Consider the following 23,114-nt stretch of genomic DNA (forward strand, 5'->3'; position numbering starts at 1 on the left):
CAGCCCCCTGCTTTTTGTTTCTTCTATTTTCTCTCATTTTTTTACCTGATGGCTTCCGTAATGAACAACTTGCTATCATTTAATTTTTCATAGCTAATGAAACCATTGGCATTCTAAATTATTAACATTATAATAAGACAGCAGAGTGCTGTCTTATTTCTTCCAACAGCAGGATGCTGTGAAACACTACCATCCATTTTTCCACACCCACGTGTACACAGAGACACCCCCATACGCTCACAGAGCTGCTCTCTCTCCTTCTTCCTGAATTTTACTTTATTCTTGCTGTAGATAGTGTGGCTTTTGCTGAGAACTGGATTCATTCTCAGCTGAAATATTTTGACCGGGGGAAAAAAAAAAAAAAAACACCTCTTACTTTCCCCAGATTTTCTTGATCCCTTTTGGACTCTTTCTGTTTTCCGGAAACAGTGGAGACTGTGGACCTGAATCCGTTCCCGAAGAAAGCGGTGAAAGGTCATCTGACACTACCGTACCGTCCACATTCTCTGTTTCTCCTGGGTCAGGAACAGTAAAAGAGTCACATTTCATCTGGGAGGCTAATGTTTAAATGCAGAACATAATAAAAAAAGTAAAGATATCTATAAAATTGTTCTAGTATAAAAAAAAACATGCTCAGAAGGTGAAAAAACAGTAGCTGTAACATTTGATACAAAAAAAGAAAATAATAAAACACTGGGTAAAATAGTATTGTTATTTCAGTCATTTGTATTTAAATACATTATTTTAATCAATTCAAGGTCTTCAGGCTGAAGCAGACTCTTCAGAGACTCTTGCCTTGCCTATGCTTAATACCAAAACTCCTCCATCCAAATCAGTGGGAATTTTGCTGTTGACTTCAGTGAAAACAGAATGAAACAAGGAATAAGTATCTTAAAAAAAGCCCATCCGAATGCCATACAGCAAAAGCTGTTACTTCCTTTCAGTACTGCACTGCAGGAATTCAGTCTGGATGGCCCACTGGGTATTAGTCATTGACAGAGAAGAGAAAGGGAGGGAAAAAGGAAAGGAAAAAAGTAAGCAGCAAAATTCACGTTAAAGTTGCATCTTGTTTGGATACAGTACCTAGCACTGGTGCACTGACACTCCTGATGCGATCTTCAGTCATCCCAAGAAGCAGAAAGCCAGATGAAGAAGCAAAGAAGATATAAAACACCAGCAAAATAAAGTTACAGAAGAGCAAAGAAGTAAGCTAAGCATTAAAAGCAGAAACAAACAGAAAAGAAGCAGTTACGCTTGACATGGAAGTGAATATGCGTTGGTGTGCACAAGCCCCAAGAATTCTGTACAGGTCATCTTAAATAGATAGGGATGATCAGTTCTCTGTTGTGCGGTTTTTTAACTGTTCTTAGCCAATTTTAACACGCTAAGCATATACTAGAGAGCTCCATGAAGCCTGCAGAACATCTGAAATAAGCAATGTCTAAGATTGCATCGAATTCCTCTGAAATATAGAATTGGGGGTGTAATGAGTTTACTGCACATGCAAGAAGCAAACCAACCTGCATAAAAAAATTCTGCTAATTCAGTGTAATTAAGGAGTCATTGCTTGTTTCTAGAAAAAGAACATTTTCCTTTACAACATCACCCATCCTTGGATAACCCTGCAGTTAAAGACCTAATAGCACGGCTCATGCATTGCCTACAATGTAGCAATCACAGAAAAACTCTTCAAAAAAAACCTAAACAACCCACAGCCTACTGAAATTTTGAAACTACAGTACCCTACCACCTTTCAGGACCATGAGGCCTTAAAACCAAAACGCAACAAACAAAAACCCCCACCACAACTTTTAAAGCGTAGGAACACTTCAGAATCACAAGGGGCACTCTTGTGCCTGAGCTCCCCAGCTCTTCAGTCCTTGGCAAATACCTGGTGCTGTGCCTCATCTAATACTTTTTGTCAATAAATCTATGCTTAAGATGTCACTGAAGAGAAATTAATATAGGCTTCCACATGTGGCTGTGCTGTGGAATAACAACATACTTGTATTTTCAAAAATCCACTGATGTTTTTCTGCACCTAGCAGTCACTTTTGGGCTTGTGGGTCCCCACAAGCTACGGCAACCAACAGTGCCGATACTGGCATTTTGGCCTGAAAAGCGCACGTTAGTGCTAGTTGAGTTGTAAAGTTTCACACACTAAAATGCAGTGGGATGGCAAGGGATGGGTTTGTTCATTTTAATACACCGATCTAGCGTACATTTTTTTAAAAAGTCTAGACAATGTACTTGGCTGTGCATTTTTATTTGCTAGCTTGTTTTTTAAGGAAACAGATCAGCAAACTCGAGGGAGCGTTGGAAGTGTGTCTGAAAACAATACTGCTTATTCGTATTGTCAATATGTCTGCATCTCTACAAGTCCCAATTTTTAGTTACAGATTTGCTGACTTTCAGAACGCTCTCCCCACATCTTCAAAACAGTGTCTCTTCATTACTTACGCTATCGGTGATGTCAGCAAATCATATCATCAAGTGCAACAGGAAAGAATGCTCTAACTTAAAACCGTCCTTTACTCTCCAGTGAGCTAATGTGGAATATTTTTGGTACATCATTAAGAAAAGCAGCAGAACTATCCCTAACTGCATCATGCGAACACCACAGCCCATCGTTCTGGCATAGCAGATTACGCACCATGGTACGTCCCGCCCCTCAAACCCTTCGCCTTGTTCCCTTCTACACCACCCCCTCCGAGAGGCGTGGATACATACTTAGGCCCAGGACGCTGCTCTCCTCGGTGTCGTTCACGCCACACCCGTCTGGCAAATTATATGGTCCCTGCTCTCCATTCTGCACCGGTCGAGGCAGCTTTCCTGGCAAGGTTTGATACTTGCTGCCCTTCACAACTGGCTTACTCTGTTGTTTGGTTTTTTTTTTTTTTTTTTTTTTAAAGAGGGAAAAACAAAATAAATAAATAAATAAAACCAAATCACTCAGAGCATTTGCAATCCAGTACACAATATTTTAAAAGTTGAGAAAATGTATTTGAAGTTCACGGTTCACAATGACACCACCCCCTCCATGTTCCTTCTTACAGATAATTCAGTTTAAATCCAATACTCAGCTAACAAAGTTTTCTAGCTAAGACACAGCCTTCTTATCTGTCCCTTCCACTTCAGCCAGACTGTATATTACATTAAAATAGATGTTGAATATTACCTGGTTTTATCATAAGAATTTTTCTAGCTGTCTCCTTTTCCTCTAGGACCCTGGCACCATATAATAATTTGGTCCCTCCAAGGGCAGCTTTGATAGTGCCAGAAATGCATTTAGTCACTTCTCAGCCCGTTCTTTGCTCTGTCAGTTCTCCCCCCTATCTTTCACCGGACTGTCTCTGTTCCTGCCTCACAATTGCATCTCGCTGGAATTTACGCCAAAAGTATTTGTATAACTCAAATTTGGTCACACATCTTTGCCCACCACCATTAATAACAGTAAAAGAATCAACAATGAAGTTAGGCTGCAGAAATTTCACTTCTGTAAGAATTAAGATCTCTTTGTATAGGTAACATTACAAATGTGAGGTTTTTAAAAAAAATAATTATAGCTAAATATATAGTTGCTAAATACATAATTGTCAATTCTATTGCAGAACCTAAGCATAAGGTGTACTTTTAGATACATGCTGGGAAGAAGCAGCATAGACTGAGCTGTATTTTAGGGCTAGTCTGAATGCCGGCTGACTCTACAATTTCTGACCGGTCAGGCTGAAGGAGTCTAACGTACGCTTGCCTGCAGCTATGGTCCACGTACAGCGTCACTAGCATCAGTGAGGTAACTTCTGCTGGGAGGACCTTCCTCCAGCAGCAGAGCTCACAAGAAGTGGTCCTCAGGGTCTCACTACATTGTATTGAAAGGGAACTGGTACCTGGGGTTTGCTAAAAACAGAATATCGCTTAATTTTCCTTGCATTCAATTTTTCAGTGATCAACGACTTGGGGATCTTACTCCCTGTACAAGGGTAGATCAGAACTTGTGTATAAATCTGACCGTTTTGAGCCTAACAAGATACGTTTCAAGCCAAAATAAGCATTTCACAGAGGTACTTTCTGCAGTGTTGGAAACGGCATGTTGAGACTTCTTCAATACTGAATCCAAATGAAAAGCTGAAGGAGCCATTGCTCTGGACAAAGATGTCTATCCCACAACTGGCAAAGCTACAGCACTAGAGAGGCTTTTCCAGGGAAGCAAGGAACCTGCAGCTCCAATTGACGTTACTGGGCGTGGCGTACGTTCAAGGTGTGTTTTGGAATAAGCTCATATGGGCAAATGTTTCACTATCGGAAAGGAAGTTATGTAGGAAAACTTTGTACTGAAAACACACAAAACATATTTAGTATACAGAAACACATAGTATGCTCCTATTTAGTAACCCCGTTCTAACAGAATTATTTTAAAACATTTAAAACATTGTCTGTGACAGGATGATACATGAAATATGTAATGAGATACCTCTTATTTCAAGGCCGAGGGGGATCTTTGTGATACTATAACTGCAGCCCAGATGCCGCAATTCCTCACCCCCTGCTCCTGTTTTGGCAACCGCAGGAGTGCATCCTGACTTGTACCAAAAATTACAGGAGTAGAGAAATTGCTTATTAAATTAGCACTGTATTTTCTGAAATTGACTCGCTTCAGCTTCTAACCTCACATAAAAGCTTTGAGATAAAAAAGGTATCTTAAAATATCCCTCTCAAATCCTTACCCCTGTTCTCAGAGTTTGTCAGTACTTGAACTACGCAAACATTTTAAAAAGGAAATGAAAATAAAATGAAAACACATCCGTCCCATCACAGCACATCACAACAGATAAATGTTAAGAGAGTTCACAGTTAATATACCTCTTGTTCTACAACAGGTTGTACTGGTTTCCCGTCTACATACTATGGAGTTGCAGGGAGGAGGGTAATTTCAAAGTTTTATGGAAAAAAGCAACAGACAAATGTTAGTATTAACATACATACACAGAACATCAATTGTAGTCTTATTACTATTGTGATGCTACTTAATGCATTGACAATATATTACAAGGTCTGTTATCTCCTCATTTCATTTCAATAAAACATTTAGTACTAAATGTGTTTGTTCAAACTACTCTACAAAATTCGGGCCCTGTTTAGGTTCTGTTGTGATCAAAGGAATTTTTCTATTTTCAGGCTTCTGGGTGGGCCCTTTAGACTTACTTTAAGCTGGGAACACACCAGTTGTTTAACAGTTCAAACAACGTGAAAATGACTGACACAAAAAAAGAACATACGCAATACTGTATGTATCCAGCTGAACCCATAAAGAGCTGTGACAGAAATGAAGTGATAAAAATACCAGCACGGCTAGGTCAGAGGCACCAGTGTGTTTCAATTTATTGCTATTATTGCTGGACGTAATTGGAATTTGAGTTTCCTGCAAAGTAAATGTGTAAGTAAATGTGTAAATGTAAAAGAATAGCTCCAGCAAACACTGCTGCTAGCACAGGTTCTCTTGGGCTTAACGCAAGAAGCAAAGCCTTGTCATGCTGAGTCAGCAAAACAAGTTTTCTTGGCCTTAGTTTTGGTTGTAACTAATTCACGTTTGGCCACTCACTCATACGCATAGGGACGTCTCATTTACCTCACTAAGAAGCCTCATGCCTAAATTAGGGCAAACAATTTAAATGCCTTGCTGAACATGGGGCTGAGCTTGCTCCAGTTCGCTCCTATCCTTGGTAGCTTCGTGTTCCTCTGTGGGCTCTGGTTTAACAGACAGAGCAGATTTACAGCCTAAATGTGTAGGTACAGCCTTAGCACGTCACATCACAGAGACAAATTCAGTTTTTGAATTTCAGACAGGAAAATAATTTAAAAGTTATGAAAAGAAAACAGACCTTCATAAACTCCACATGCAATGAAACGTTAGTTCTGATTCGTCACATGTATGATCACAATCAAATGAGTGCAACACAAAATTCAAACATTCTATTCGGCCACTGTCATCTTCAGAGATTTAAGAAAAATTTAAGAAAATCTGAAGAATAGAACAATCATATTACTCGTATCCATTCTAAATGGCATTACTGACTGTGGGCAATCTAGAGGTAAGCCTAATTTGAGTACAGAAAGTGTCACTAACAGTCTCACAAAGCATAATTACAAGCGCAGAAAAATTTCAGTGTACATAATGGCAAAACAAGCCTCTAGCCCATAATGTAATGAGACTTTGTAAATTGGAAAGTCTTCATTCTGGAATGGAATTAAGCCTTTGAATTAATGACAGTGCTCCTGCTGTTTGAACTAAGGCAGCATCACTCCCACCTTCAGGAATGCCATCTATATCAGAAGTCTCACCTGGGGAGCGTCACTCATGTTTACATGCAAACACTCAAAAGGAATCCTATGGGGAAATACCCAGTCCCAGTATTTAATTACTTTCAGGATTTGCTGCCTTAACATTTTTAGTGATTTGGAAGTCAAAATTATTTTAAAAACATTTACCTATAAACAAAATAATACAGCAGTTCAACAAAATGACTCCTCATTAACATTATTTGTTGTATTTCTTGTAAATATTTTTCTTTCAGCTGAAAAGCTGCATTTGAGGATGTGTACACATGGGTGTGACAGCTAGTTTGTTTATTCTGAGCTTGGCAATGGGGTAAAAAGAAAAACCTTGAACTGTTTTATCATCAGGGCTTTTTTCCTACATGCAATGTTAGTGGTGGTTAGGGTTACTATGTGTGAAACAAAAAGAATATTTATACTTGACCTTTATCTATTTTAGTTGTGATACTGAACTCTAGAAATTGTGATTACAAATAAACCAACCTTTTCTAGGGATTCACTCTGCAAGTCTTCTAAGCTACTTGACTTTTTTTTCTGTGGAACCCTTAAAATGATGACAGGCAAAAAAGCAAGAGTTAACACAACACAGTATGTTTGCATACGCCACAACTGTACCATATGATGGCTGTATGTATCACACAATGTCTGCATACAACAGATAATTCAGAATTAAGAGATTCATTTCTGTTGTTTTAGTTTTAGCCTAAAACTTATAGCATTGGCAGCTGCAACAGATGACGTCAGAAACGGCAACAAGACATCCTTTGATCAACAATGAAAGGCAACAAGGCGCAGTGTGCAGTTTTAAGCCTTATATCTACAGATGACTTTTTAGAAGCTCTTAACAAGCAAAAGAAGACAGCAATAACTCTCTGTGAACAGTGTGCAACATTAAGGGCTTTTAAAAAGATTTTTAAAATGGAAGAAGGCAGCTTATTAAAAAAAATTTAGCTCTCTTTTACATTTCAATTAAAGTTACTCATTCTTACCTATTTATGATTTCCAAAGATTCTTCTTGTGGAGAGGTTAAATTAGTTGAAGATACTGGAATGCTTCCACTTTAAATCGGAATAAAAGATACTGTTTTAAGTTCTACAATACGTATATCTTCTGATATATAAAAGTGCTAATTTATTGCTCTAATTCAAACCTTATACAACCACGTCTTGCAAACTCCCATGGCAAACACCGCTTTCACAACAACCCAAACGTTCTTGCAAAGCCAAGAACAGGCAAGACAAGCTGCCAACAGTTAAACAGATTAAATAATCCAGACTTAGGACAATCCACACGGAAAACAAGAAACAAAGGTCTTGCCTGATTGCCATAGCTTTGTGTGGCACTGGAGAGAGCACAGCTGGTGACAATTCTCCTGAAGAGGCCTATGTAAAATATAAGAGTTTCGAGCCTGTAACTCTAGTGCTTGATTCTGAATCTATAGTGCCCATACCAAGAGGCACAAAAATTCAGCCAGGGCCAAACCCTCATCTACATTACCTTAGCTACCACAGAGAAACCAATACAAACAAATCATATATACAGCAGAACTTGCTTCTAAAACATCTTTACTAAGTACCTCTGTTTTAAATAATTCTCCTTGAGGATTATGCAAAAGATTCCACTTCCTTAAAGTTGTCTCAAGTTCCTCCTCATTGCCACCAGAGACAGAAGAGCCTGCGAGCATTGAAGATTAGAAGTAGAAAGGGAGAGAAACAGGCCAAAAAAATAACATTTAGGACCGTATCAGACAGTCTAATCCTTCAGTCTCTACATTCTGCCCTCCCCAGCCTTCAGCTGATCCATGTAGTTTACCAGCCTCTCCACTCCCCACCCCTCCTTTGGGCTCTGACTTACAAGGAAGCTGATCTATATTAGAGCAATAAATTTACCACTTCTGGTTATATGCTGTGCTCTGTTGTGAGTAGCTGAGCTGCTTATGAGGCAGCTTCTGAACTACTCTAATCCATAGTTTGATGTTCTGAGGCAAGTTGAAGTTGGTACCATTTTCTTACTCACAGTGTATCGCTTTATAGGTAGCGTGCATGTTTGACGTGATCCGTATCATAATGTGGTGCCCCATGCTCAGTTCAAGGATGAACATGGTAAACACGCTCCAGGTTTTTCTGGATATCCCAGATGTAAACAAATGCGGAAATATTCCAAATTCATTATTTAGCAGGATTTTTATTCCTAAATTGTCAAAGCTGCAATACTAAATCAGGCTCTGAATATTTAGTGCTCGGCAAACTTCTGGAGTATTTTGGATATTTAATTTTTTCTGGAGATCCCCTGTGCACAGGGTCTCATACAGGATGTGGAAGGGCTGCTATGCCACGATGGAGAAATTCAGACTGACCTTTAAGCACATTAATAATTCCTGATTTGTGTGACAGACATGCAGCAGCTCTAGGCAGTTGTGAAAAAACACCAAATCTTATGGTTAAGCCTTGGCACTGTTAGAAGAGAGATCACTTGAAAACTCATTAGACCCGAGCTTGGTTATCATGCTGTTCAGCTACAAAGACTGCCAACAAACCCAATGCTGACCACTGGCCCTTCAGGATATGAAGTGAATCTTATGCTGTGGTTCCTGGTACGCAGGCCTCCAGTTAGCACAAATTACTAAAAGCAAAAGAGCTATACAACTATACTGGAGTTCAGGATAGCTCCTTTACATTTTACTCAACTGCCAGTGGCTCTTTCAAGCAGCTGCCCTACTTTAACCCAAACAGATTTTGGTTTTTTAAATGTATGGGCTACCTACGGTGAAAAGTCAGTCATCTTTTGTGAACATGACCTGTAGCTTGCCTTAAGCAGAAATAAGAAATGCTTACAGTATATTGTATTTCTGTCAAGTAATTATTTAAAACAGTTATCAGAGACAGAAGATTTCAACCCATTGACTCTACCGAAAGTTTTTAGACAGGGATTACACTTCAAAGGAAACCTTTAAACCCACCTCTAGAAATAAAAAAAATAAATAATGAGCACGCTATTTCTTGGCAACCTAAACGTGAGACTCCCACAAACACACATAAGGTAACAAGCTCATTCGGCTGTGACAATATTGTAGTCGTCACGATATGCCCCTCCATGTGGACAATCTCAGTACACACTCCAGTTCCCATACAGGTTTTGGGTTTTGCTGCTGTTTTATTACGCTGAGCATCACTGGTTTTTTATTTTCACTGTACTGAACGTCTACACTAGCATACGTTAACACTACCGTACTCCCTGCAGCACCAGCTCAATAATCCAGAGCATCCTGGCTTGCTCCTTGCTCGTGCACAGGAGCGTCCTCCAAAAGCCACGTCCCACAGGGGGGTGGTGCACTCGAATACCTACAACCAGGACTTGGCCGAGGAGAGTGGAACTGCAGGCCTTGCTGTTGAGAGCTCCTACTCTTAGGGTAACAGTGATGTAGCTATCTTGGGAGTTAACATCAACGTGTGTCCAAAAGCTACAATCACACCTTTGGATTTCCTTTCAGAACACTTTCAAGTGAGAGAACTTTTTTTTTTTTCTTTAAATGACTGTTCAGAGAAAGATTTACCCGACTCTTGTTCCCTATTCTTGTGTGTTAAACACAAGTTTCCATTCTACATACAAGACCTGAAAACATTGTGTTTGTTAATGTGATGATGTACGTTGAACAAAACTGTCCTTTCAGAAGGTCAAGTTTCCCAGACTAAATTTAGTACTGAAAACTAAGGTGGCAACTTAAAATGAGATTGTCCTAAACCCCATTCCACTTCCTGCAGTGTAACTGATACATGGGACAAAGATTTTTCCTCAGATTTTTAAGTTAAATGTATCATATTGTGTGCACCAAAGCAACCATGGGTTTTCAGCTGTTCTCTCTAAACCAGAACTCGCCTAGTCAGCTGTCAGGATTTTTCTTAGTGGAATGGAAGAGAAACAGAACTTATTGCATTCATTGCAACTCTTTTTAGCAAGCAAGCAAGCAAGTCCTCCTAACAGTATCAAATTGTACCTGAGATCAGCTTCCCTTTTATGAATGCCATATAAAAACCATGACATAAAAGGAAAACATTGTGTCATTGATGCTGGCTGGCTGGCTGGCAGCTGATCTCTACTGCCATTCCCAAACTGAACTGTGGTGTAGGAAACTGAGTATAGGATGTGTTTAATTAATCAATGTTCATCATCCACTAAGGTCTCCCGATTTCATTATACGTTGTAAAATCTCGTTACTCATAACACAATGGTCACAGGAAACACCATACAAACTTAATACCGATCTGTATAATTTATTCATCTCCTACAGACAAATTAATTTAAATCAAACTGAATGTCATTTTAATTTTGAATAATAGACTCTTGAGAGGGATATAATGCAATTCAGTAAGAATACTGTAAACTCATACCTGTAGCTAATTTGAATGAACTTTCCTAATTGCCCTTGTGTTGACAAATTCTATGTCTGCACAAGTGTCCTTCTGTTTGCTCCCTCCTTTTCACCCTTTTTGCTATAATTCCTTTTGGCCTGGCCTCTACAACCCACGTACAACTGAGGGGATGGCAACCAGCAGCAGTGAAAAAGGAAGCGCGAAGCGTTGGCCACGAGGGACGCGTGTCATAGGCCTGTACAATGGAAGAGACTTACAGGAGTCCCAGGAGCGAGGAGGGAGAGGACTGCGTGAGGCAGCTAATGAAGCCATGGCCCCAGCTGTCCACCCAGCCATCGCTACATGGGTGTAGGGCTTCTGCAACCAAAGCTCCTGCCCCATTGCAGTATATAGAGAGCGAAGTGCTTTAAGGAGAGCAGTTGCTGACTTCAGATTGCTTTGGTGCATAAGGAGGCAAACCGCAGTGCTTCAGGGCCAGCTGACGAGCAGTTCACACGGCTGTACAACCAGAGCAGCAATCTCATCAGGCACCCTTCCTTATCAGTCAGAATGCTTAAAGACACCATCTAAAACACATAGCACCAAAAGTAGGCTCCAAGGAGGGATTTACTATTACCTGACGTAATTTTAGGTTATGACTTGTGGAATTCAGCTTAAGAGTCAGTCACAGAAGCCTTGCTGAATAGTAACATTGTAACTCCATTTCCAGACAGATTTGACCCTATTTCTTTTTGTACTGACTACAGCATAGGAAACAAAAAGGAAATCTCCGCAAACTACAGGCAATAACACACAAGCCTGCTCAACACATAACTGTGGTTCTCTCTGAATCTGAAAGAATGTATACTTGCCCTCATAGCACTCCAACATGATACAAATATATGCGTAATGAAATATATATTACTATACACATATATTTAAAAGGACAACAAATAGCAGTTGTAGCACATGCAGTTTTTGAAAGACCTTATATCAGGAAATTGTTCACAAGACAATTTACCGTGAGCTGCAATCATTATCTCTTTGACCCTCCTGTACTGGCTTAGCAATAGCGTTAACTCCTCTATTCGACGGTCCTGTGAAAAGCATTAAATAAAATCATATTTAAAATCCGACATTTTTAACTTGCAGAAACGCTGTATTACACATTAATTTCTGTGATTTTGGCCTGCTTTTCTAGAAAGCGGGATCAGGTCTCTCACATGCCTTGTAAAGAACATTTCTTGGCTTTCATTTGCCATCGTACATAATATTTGCTGGACAGTGTGAAATTATGGATAAGGAAACCAGAGGAGTTTAACATTACTAGTAAATTAGTTATTTACAGAAGCATAATTTGGAAATCTGCCTTTCACTTTTAAGAGTCAAGGGAATATTCTAGAGTCGAACCTCAATTGCCTGAAGTGGGCAGTGTTTGGTTTTTTGCTAGCATCGTACCCGTAATCATGAAGAAAATCATGTTTATGTTTTGTATAGTTTAACAATCTAGTCATGTTCTTTAATCCTCTCTTGTGGGATATGTTCTGCATTCTGACATCTACACTTCCTCCAGTTTTGAACACACCTTTTTGAACTTAGGCAGTCAAACCTGTACAGAACCAAAGAAACGAGGGCTCATGAATGTCTGATGCATTACCCGACTCCCCTCTTTCTCCAATACCTAACGCTTTCCTATTATGTACGGAGAGCATCTTGATTCATGTGTTCAGGGAGGGCACCTGCCTTTTGCACAGACGCAACATAGCGATAGGCAGTAATCGTTATTTGATTGGATCTGTCACTTCTCTCATTTCTATATAAGATATTGTGTCCCTGATGATAAATTTGCGCTGTCACTAAGTGTGCAATCACGCAATTTGCACTCTTACAGTTTGTCCTGTTTCGTTGACCCCAGTTCTAAACTATTCCTGTGCAATAATCTTGCCCAGTGCTGTGACTACAGAACACTGAACACAAACCCGAGCAAGTAATAAAGAACTAGTTTTCACAGGCAGGTGTCAGGAAAGCCACAAAAGCAGTGAAGTGGGCACTGGGAAAAAACCCCCCAACCTTCCAAGAAAGTTTGTAAGTATTAAAGTGATTAGCTGATACTGAGCCGCTGCACTGCCATAGCTATGTCAGCGTCAGAGAGATTTCAATTAAAATCTCCTCCAGTACACGTACGCTACATTACAGTTACAGCAGATACCAACTGAGTTGCAGGAGTAACTGCACAGAAACCAGACCTTTACCATGTTACAGAATGGTAGATCATACTGATCCTCCCTTCACGCCTCAGCAAGTATACACAAGACAAGAGAGGCCTAAAACAGATACCCAGTTATACCAACAATGGATAGAAGCAATAGGTTCTTCTTCATAGCAAAGAACTGAGACTAACATACCCATTTTTTTAAAAAAAGAAGTATGCGCACCACTTACTACCAACTTAGTTGAGCACTTTCTGTCCTAAATGACACAAGGAATATTTTGAGTTATCCCAGAAGCTATTTAGAGCTATTTTCCCTCAGGAAGAATATTTTATTTTGCAATATTATTGAAGGTAACAGTTCTACATTAAACATTTAAGAAGCTGTGGGTCAACCATCAGTCCACTAGTTTGAACACTACAGTTTCTAAGGAAATAACCCTCCTTTCCCTGTGAGTACATCCAGATATTAGGACATAAGCAACAATATTCTGTGTTCCCTTCAAATGCAAAAATCTTATGCAGACTTGGAATAATTTTGGCAAGAGATAGTGCCACGTCTTTTATTTCCCAGATGTAAATTTTGACTTTGATTTTTTAAGAACTAAATGTTGTTATGAGTCACATTAATGTTCTCCAGAATTAACATTGCCCTGTCCAGATTCCCCACTTACTAAAGGAAGTTTTTAGGGATGTATACTACTGTCTATTTGATTGTATACAAGTGTGTCACCATAAAGGAAAATCCTATGGCCTGGTTTATTATCATAAAAAAAGAATTACAATTTCCTCAAGAGTTAATCCCCCTCAACCCCCCCTACCCCCTCCAAAAATAAGGAACATGTAGTAAGTCAATGGCATCTGAAGGTGGAGATTCAACATTCTCCAAGACTGAGCCCTAAACCCTGCACTTGAATTGTCTGATTGACAGGCAAACAGCATACAGGTGATAAGAGACAAACCCCATATTTACCAGTTAAATGAGTTTAATTTCACTCCTCTCCTTTAGTACACCCCCCCCCACCCCCCCCCGCCTTGTCTCTTTAAATCCTGGTCCCTTTCTCCCAAAATCCGAGTCTGATTCAAAGGCCACTTTAACTTTCTTTTAATATCACAACCTAAAGTGGGGATATCAATGCACTTCGGGTTAGGTTGGAAGATGAAGAGCTGCCAGAGATGATCAAACCTTCGTGATCTTTTCAATGGCAGAAACCAAGAGATTCTGCTCGTTACAGCCTTGGCTTTCTACTCCCCTCTGGAATCTAATGAGCCTCCCAAGTTCTGCAGCCAGGTTAGCTAGGTCAGCCACAATTTCTATTTAAAAATCAACTTTCTGTCACAGTCTCATGGGATAATCCAAAAATCAGGGCAATACCACGGTTACAGAAAGCAGGTTATTCAGATTATTACAGAGATTCAAAACCATCATTTCATTCTTATTATGTAGAACAAGCATTATTTTCTCACCTTTTCTTCATTTGCAGCCAATAACGATTCCATTCCTATCTTCAACCGTTGAACTTCTTGATCTAGAAATGTTTTTCAAATGTTACAAGGAAAAGGCACTTGCTATATTTAGTGTAAACAATATATGTTTTGCGATACTCTCCCTACGTTCTTATGAGTAACCAAAACCATGTCAGTGGCATGGCAGATGCACTGTTAAACTACATTTAACTTAGAGCTTTTCAAAAGCTGAAAAATTAAAAGCATCGCACGACACAAACATGCTGGTTTTGCTTATAAAAGGCTACATAATATTATTTTATATTCTAAAAGTCAAGTAATAAAAAAAAAAAAGAAACAAGGAAGCTTATTTTGCAAAAGATGAGAGTGCGTTTTCTATTATACATTTAAGGAAATAATTTTAAGTATGATTGAAAATTATTATATTCCATCTGGGAAAAATATTTGCTAGCTTACTTGACAAGTAGTTCAAGGACATTCATGAAACTTGGAAATGAAAAATAACAAAAACTAGTTTAATACGAGGAAAATGTGTAAATTTTTTTTTTCTTAAAACATTTCAGTATGAATAACTGAGTTAAAATCTACATCAAGAGCTAATACAGAATTGCCTCACACACAATTTAGTGTTACAAGATAGAGGTTATTCAGGAACGTTATAGTCAAAACCAATTAAAACACACTCTCTGGAAATTTATGACACTGTTAATTACGTCATCCTAACTTTGCTGAACCGAATCTTTCATTTCTTCTCTACACACTATTCCTAGCAAGTCCTCCAGTACCAACCTATACGAGACAGAACCCGAAATAGTTTATCTGCTGTAACTGCCACTCAAGGAATTAATGCTTTGACATTAAAATAGATCCACTTGTTTCACAAAAGACTATGAAAACCAGATGTGGCAGGCATGAAGTGAGAGAGAAGAAAGAAAATCAATACTGCTAAAGAGCATCTTTAAAAAAACGTTTTACAACTAAATGTTGAACATACAATGTCATATCTAGGCTATTGGCAAAAACTGTAATTAGTTTTTCTTCTGGTGATTCTGAAAAACACACACCTTGGAATGATTAAGTTTTAAAACATGTAAATGAACTTTGCAAACATGTCTCTTGGAAAAGAGAACACTTAGTAACACAAGACATGCACAGACACAGCCAAATCAAAAACAAGCCAGCAGGCAGCAGGCAAGCAATTGGAAGATTTTTAAAAAGCCATTAAAAATCACAGTCCTACCAATTTCTCTTTATAAATATTAGACTTCAAAAAGAACTGGTGTCAAGGTATTTTTAAGCACATTAAAGCAAACTTTAATTACAATATTTATAACAACATCAAGTATGGAAAAATTTTTATTCAGTGCACTGATTTTTATTTAGTGCACTGATTAAAAAAAAAAAAAAGGCCAAATCCTTCCCCTCCAAAGAAGGAGGATTTTCATTAAAGCCATCTTTCCAGATATTATATGGGTTTTACATATGTACAAATTAAAAGAGGTAAAGATTAAGCTTTGGCTCTGTTAACCTTGACAATGTCCCTTTGAAGCCCAACTATTTGATTTGTGAACCTCTAATTTTTTTTTTCTGAAGTGAAATCTTACTGAACAGGGCAAGTAGCTGTCTGCTTGCTGCAAGCAATGAAAGCAATGTCTCATGTATATTACAATTAGACAGCCAAATCTAAACAAACATTGAATTATTCCTGCAGAATGCATTGGAGTTATAATTTGTGTGAAAGGAATAGTGATATAAAGCCAAAAGTGAATTGCAAGGCTTACGTTTTTCTTTTAGCCTTCTCCTATAAACTTCCTCTACGATGGTAAATGGTGAGAGTCAAATAAAGTATGTAGAAAAAGCACATATTAGATAAATTTTGCAATTTAATTAGAATATGCATTCTAGCATACTACAAGTACATTGATACTATTTTCCAACTTTATTTGAGAAGACCACCTAAATATCTGATAAACCAGTAATTTTTTTCCAGAAGATTTTTTACTGCTGCATACTGTTTCCATTCAAATATAATCTAAGTGGTTTCCTTAAATGTAGCCTAAAGAGTCTGTACAGGGTGTGATTCTTCTCCCACTGGAATCAAGGACAGTTTCACCCATCTTCAGCGTGAACAGACACACTACTAGAAGCTGAAAGTTGCTGAGCTCTTGATTTATTGTCATACCACTATCTTTCCCTTGAAGTATCATAAATTATTTGGGAATCTCATAGAAAATACGGAATTCTATTAGTAGAAGAGTTCCTCTACAAAACACTGCTGTTAGACAAACTAATTTTCTAGTTAGACATGCAGTTCTCTACATGCACAAGCTCTGCAGCTGAGTGAAATCAGCACCAAGTACATATTAAGTCACTTATTTGGAACAAACAAGAGTCAAAATACAGAGTCTTCTAGAAAAGACACATCTGCATTAACTCCTGTAAGGACATTCTTGGTAAACCCTGAGAAAGAGGTAGCACAGCACCTAAAGAGTCACATCTCAACGAGGGCACTCTTTGGAAGCATTAGTTAACACCCACAAAAGAAGTTAGTGCAGCTAAGCTGATGCACTGCGGTCAACTACACACAAAGACTCCTGCATGGGTAAGTGTCAGTATTATAGAAGAAAAAGGTCCCTAATATCATATTGCTCACAGCCCAGCACTTGACAGAAGCTCCAAGGAGTCAACATTTCAGAGAACCATGACATGACTGAGACCAAAGGCAAACCAAACTGGTTTATTTGCCATTGACCTGTATCAACAGTGCAGATTTAAACCAGAAACCTGCAATATCACAAAATCATAGAACAGCCCAGGCTGGAAGGGACTGTGAAGGGCCATCTGGTCCAACCTTTCACAGGAGAGGGAGCCTAAATGAGATATAGTCCTGAGGTAAGTAAAGACGCAAATCAATGACTATGTTTTAGAATGTTTGGACATGTAAACATTATGCTTAGCGACTACAGTGACAATTTTTTTTTTTTCTTCAAAAATGGAAACTGCAGAGATTTTTCAAAGAAAGAATATATTCCCACTGAACTATAGTGACTATTTCAAATTATAAATAAAATTCCAGTAGAAAAAGTTTCAGTGCCCTTAGAATACTTATTGCAATTTGTACTGGCTCTAGATTGGGATAGAATTTCACACATTAAAGGCCTCTACTCTACCAGAAGACAAAATAAATTTTCACCATTTTTCCTCCCAAAATAAATTCTAGAAGTCCATTCTTACATCTCTTTGTATTCCTTTGAAATACCAAGTTGCTACCAAAGTGAAGATAAAGTAGGGTTTTAGATTTTTAATTTTAATTCTCCTCCTCTTACCTCTTTCTGCCACTTCACTATGCGATGAGGTCCTAGATAGCTGACTTTGTAAGCGTTCTATTTCTGCATCTTTGAGAGCTAATTGCTCTTGAAGCTGGGCTATCTCAGCCTGAAAGAGAGTACAACAAATTCAGAATAACATTGTCACTGATTCTCTGTGATTCTTTCCCATGAACTAGAAGGCATAAGCATAACACTTTACTTTGACTGATGTCCTGTTCCCAATTCAGGACATTTCATAAACACTATAACAACCTTACATATTTCATGGTGTTACTATCCTATTCCTTTTACAGAAGCTCACATTTTCCAACACAATTAGCTCTCGGAAAAGGGAGACTTACAGAAAGGTAAAATTTTCAAGGATTCATGTAGATGATGAAACTCTGGAAAGCTCTCACTGCTACAATGCTGATCATATAGTAATGACTATTATAGGGCAACTCCTGAGGTTTGCGTGAAGACCACTAAAAGATACCACAGCATTTTTAAAAAGATACTGTTTTTTTTTATCCTAATTACTACTTATTAATATAACCAAGAATCTACTAATGCTGAGCCCTTTTCTCAGCAGCATGACAAAACTGCTCTTCCTCACATCAGCTACTACAGCAATAGGCTGGAAGCAAAGCATGGCTTGGAAAACAACCACATACATGCCACAAAGTATCAGTGGCTCATTTACACTTACTGCAGTTTGCGCGGCCACTAGATTGGGCTAGAATATCACACGTTAATGACCTCAGCAATACAGAGGGAAAAGAATTCTGTGATTGTCCAGCTTGAAATACAGTGACTCTCATCTCTTTTTCCTATTTATGAGGAAAATTGTCAACAGCATACTTTACTAAGTCAGTAGCTTCATTCAGATTTTCTTTAGCAGCCTTAAAGCCTTTATATAGCAATATTCTGCATTTCCCCCAGCAAGGGCTTACCAAATATCCTTGCAGTTAAAGAAAAAAAAGGAAACAAACAAACAAACATATCACTAATGTGACCAGTTTCTCAAAATAGTAAAATAAAGTAGGAAAAAATGCAAAACACCAAACAACATTATCCGAACAGGGAAAAAACATGGACTAATTTACTCTAATACACAAACTTATTTTCACCAGGAAGCAAGCAGCTGGATGGCAGCAAAAGATCACCACTCTGCCTGCAATTCCATATGGAATAGAAGAATCTGCCTTGTTGCATCTCTGAAGGGCTCCTAGACTTCCCAGTGACTAATATGCTTTTTATATCCAGCCATGGAAATATTCCAATTTCTCATCTAAGAAGCTGGAGCAATGGGAAGACAAAAGCTGCAGACCTCTTAATACCAGATTTGGATTTGCCTCCGCTGGTCTATTTGATCTCACAGCTCTTTTAAATGCCCTCTTTTCCTTTAATGTCTCATTCCTGTCATCTCTACAATTATTTTTCTTCTTCCTCTCTCTTTCCCTGTACTTTTCTTCCTTTCTAGTCCTAGTCCTGTGTCTTCTCTCACTCAATGGGTTTTATGAGTCTTCTTTCTTATTTTCATTCTGCTCCTACACTTTCCATAATCTTTATCTGTCTTGGCAGCTGGCCACACACTGCTTGAGAAAATATTTTCCCAAAGACTCTTCATTTCCACCACGTCAAAGAAAACATTTTCATGGATACAAGAGCTATTATCTTAATAGGAAAAAAAGACACGATAGCAACATTTCAATATTCATCTAAGAATTCTCAAAAGAAAGAAATGCTAATATAAATAATAGTTGTCTGTCATTTGTGGATCAAGCTATCAAGTATTAAAAAGAAAACTCAGTTTAATAATTTGGAATGTTTTTCCAAGATCCAACCACAACTCAAAAAAGTCAGTCATTTATATGAACAGGGATTATAGTACTACACAAATGAAAGGAGCTGTGATTATAGCACGTAAGTTTACCTCAACAGGGAAAAATAATAAGTTGCTTTTTAATCTAGTGGAAAAGGGCTAAAAATTCAAACTAGAAATAAAGTGTAACTGTTTAACAATGAGAATGTTCAATGAGAAAAATTAATTACTGGGGAAAATGACGAAATGTTTCAAATGTCAAGTTTCTTCAGATTACGATCCAACAGCTTTCCAGGATTTAAGGTCAACAGAAGGGTATGGCAGCTATGCACTTTGATATACACAAAGTCAAAGCAGATGATCTAATGGTGTATTTTGGGCTTAATGTCTATTAAAATAAATTCCATAGTAAGTGAACACTCAACCAACTTTGCATGTCTCTTCAGTCTGCAAAGAATATTCCACAGAGGCTTGTCACCATTACACAAATAAAAGACAGAAAAACTTCAAAGAGGCCTTTCCTCAGAACAGGTCTTTTGTAAGTCAGAATGCCTTTTTTTTTTTTTTTAAATAAGAATTACAAAAAAGTAGAAAACTGGAAACTGCAGGGAGGGAGCAAAAGGCACAAAAAAAGCTACAAAAACTTGAAACCAAAATACTTATTCCAAAGATGGTTGAAGAAAACTTGACTTTATAGTAGGCCCTGACACAAGGCAACTGTAAGAAAAGTAAATATTGATGAGAAGTGGAGCATATCCCTTTGCAGCTGAAATAAGTCTGTCATTAGTAAACGCCAAGTATTCTGCTTACTTTAGTTGCTTTTAATTTCCACTCGTATTGATTTCTTTCATTTTCCAGTTCTTCCACTTTAATTTTGAGGTGTCTAAGTTCCTGTAGCAAACCCTGCAAAGGAAGAACAGCAGCTAAAAGTAAGATTACTCTGGTAGATATTAATTTTCCATAGTCTTGAATTAAAAAATCGTGCATGAGCCACGCAGTAATGAACACTGAACCACTACATTAAAAACTGTGACCTAGTCCAAGAAGACAAAAACTATTTTGAATTGAGAGATAAGGAATACTTTCTCAAACTCTCCACCTGAAATTATGAGCAAAGTTCTTAGTCATATTAAGGAACGCAGCTGAGCCTAGTGAAGTCATGTGTCTCTGTGAAAATGAGCCAAAACATCCACACCTGTAGTCTCATATAACATTAACTATTGGGGTTGGGGGGGGACTTGTTTGTTTTGTTTTGGGTCTTTTGTTTTGCTTTGTTTTTCAGCCACCTCAAAGTAAGCAGAAACATGCAGTACTAAAAGATTATTAACTTTCATTAAAACAACAATCCTTTCCCCAAATAGGTGTTTAAGCTACTTACCAAGAAAGATAACACTCAGACTAAATAGTATCTCGCAAGTTACAGGCATTTAATACCATACACATACAGTCAAATATGACTACAAATATGCTACTTTCAGCATTGATGTTTGCCACTTTGCAAACCAAGTTGATGCAGCTTAGCGCTGCAGCCAACCAGGGTTCCCAACGTTCTCCATCTATTCCTCTGACAAAGAAAATTTGGAAGTGTAGCTCAATTTTGGAATCCTGTATAGTATATACATTAAGCAACCATACTAATATCTTGGATTGAATTAACATTTATTTTTAATGACTCCTAGATTTGACTCTCAGATTATTTCCCCAATATGCAGCTTGTATTGTAGTCTAATAGTTCACTAATTAGTTCTGAACAGAGGCAAGCTCAGAAACAATAGCACTATTTTCAAAATAGGCATCATACCCATATGAGTTATTTTTGTAAAATAAACCTATGAGAAAAATTAGTGAAAAACTCCCTCACAACGTAAGCAGATTATTTATAAAACGATTTCTGGAGATCCAAATTTTAACCAAAGAGATGTGGCAACTAAAGCGAACTGATTTAAAAGCAAATATTCAAATGGACTTTTGCAGGCATACCAGTATCATTCCACCTTCAGTAAATTTAAACAGTTTATGCAAAGTAGCTTTTGTTTTGATATGTGACATAGTTTTGATCAAATACAACTAGGATCTGTAACATAAATTCAAAAATGCTTTTCTAGTAACTGCTAATGTCAGAGAATAAAGAAAAATGTGTTGGATTTGCTATTTTAAAGGTACAAGCAGATTATTTTTATTATGGCTCTTTTCATTCATTTTAACATTATCATTAGAAAAAGAAAGGATACATTTCAGATACTCTTACCTGAAACTGTATTTTATACCTGTGTTAAGCATTTAAGATATTCAGAAATTAATAATCTGTGTTCAGAGGACTAGTTAGGGCGCATCATCATGCACAACTAGGGTGACATTATCATGAGGAAAATTAGCAAACTACCAAACCATGCTAGCATGCTGCATATCAAACTGACAAATCTCAACTAAGGGGGCAAAAAAAAAAAACCAAACCAAAAAACAAACCAAAAACCAAAACCACCAAACCCCCAAATCAAAAAAAACCCCTCACCACATCAGCACTACAGACCTACAAGTAAAATTAAGATGATAAAAAAACCTGAAAGAGGTGATTGAGTATTACAGATATCTGTGCTTTAGCAGACAGACATCAATGGTGACCAAATTTGTCCCAAAAATTGGGGGTGGGGTGTCTGGGGTGGGGGTTTTTTTTGGTGATTTTTATTACCACCTCACTCTTTGCTAATGAAAGCCACAAAGATTAATGCCAATAATTCACAACATAGCTCTGGTTAGCAGAATTTAGTTTCTGCAAGAGAAGAGGCAATACACAGGCTTCTGCTAAGGTATACTTCTCGTACATCACACCGAGAGCAATTCTTCTGGCTGAGAGTCTCTACCACTGATCTTGGACTAGATTGAGGACCATTAGGTGTCAAGTCTGGTTTCCTATCTTGAGACTTTCTTTCTTGGATTCTACTATTAATTTCCAGCTGCAGTCTACACATCTGCTCCTGTAGCTCACTGATCAGGTTCACTACTGACTGAAAACATGGGAAGAAAGGAAAAAAAGAAAAAAAAAAAAAAGACAGGTGAGAAAGAAAATGATGCAAAGAAGATATTTCTACAGTTGCAGCACAAAGAAATACATGAAGCACGTCAAAGGCAAACTAAAAAAAGACAGATGATGTGCTTCCCTTCTGATAAAGTATATGTGAATGGGTACAAATCTGGAATATTGCACAAAGCTACAGTTTAAATAGAACAGACTCTATATTCCAGACAAACTCATGATTCTGATCCTAATGTGAAGATCAGAAATCTTGCCCCTCATTTTTGGAAACTTATCCAGTCACATGAAGTCAGATATCAGGAAAAATTGGAACATATTTTAATATGCTGGCTCAGAGGCAAAATTTTGCTGAAATGGATGTGATTACATTAATTTGCACAGCTAAATCATCCACTAGGAAGAAATTGCTAAGTGCTCAGTTGGGGCCATAACCTGCTCTTTCACAATTTATACACAGCATTTACTAATGAAGTAATTCTGTTTCCAGGTCTAGCATGGGTCAGAAAAATAATTCCATTACCTAGCTTGCTAGCTAGGCAGTATCTTGACGTGGGGAAAGAGTTAAGCAACATACATAGGAGAAATCAAA

General features: G+C 38.0%; 1 protein-coding gene across 1 annotated transcript in view; it reads right to left on the reverse strand.

Annotated features, from left to right (window-relative positions):
- The window catches only part of PPFIBP2 (PPFIA binding protein 2), a gene marked incomplete at its 3' end in the record, with an annotated part of 89,038 nt that overhangs the window by 7,925 nt on the left and 57,999 nt on the right, over positions 1-23,114 (reverse strand). The window contains exons 6-18 of the mRNA XM_082316846.1: positions 22,314-22,496; positions 20,302-20,394; positions 17,685-17,793; positions 16,140-16,172; positions 14,359-14,420; positions 11,704-11,779; positions 7,910-8,007; positions 7,651-7,715; positions 7,323-7,391; positions 6,817-6,877; positions 2,731-2,875; positions 1,084-1,116; positions 377-515 (exon numbers count right to left, since the gene is read on the reverse strand). Of these exons, the coding sequence (XP_082172972.1) occupies positions 377-515; positions 1,084-1,116; positions 2,731-2,875; positions 6,817-6,877; positions 7,323-7,391; positions 7,651-7,715; positions 7,910-8,007; positions 11,704-11,779; positions 14,359-14,420; positions 16,140-16,172; positions 17,685-17,793; positions 20,302-20,394; positions 22,314-22,496 (1,166 nt within the window). The remainder of the gene's footprint in view (positions 1-376; positions 516-1,083; positions 1,117-2,730; positions 2,876-6,816; positions 6,878-7,322; positions 7,392-7,650; positions 7,716-7,909; positions 8,008-11,703; positions 11,780-14,358; positions 14,421-16,139; positions 16,173-17,684; positions 17,794-20,301; positions 20,395-22,313; positions 22,497-23,114) is intronic.

The sequence above is a fragment of the Platalea leucorodia genome, assembly GCF_965183815.1.
Source record: "Platalea leucorodia genome assembly, chromosome: 7".
In the NCBI taxonomy this organism is placed as follows: Eukaryota; Metazoa; Chordata; class Aves; order Pelecaniformes; family Threskiornithidae; genus Platalea; species Platalea leucorodia.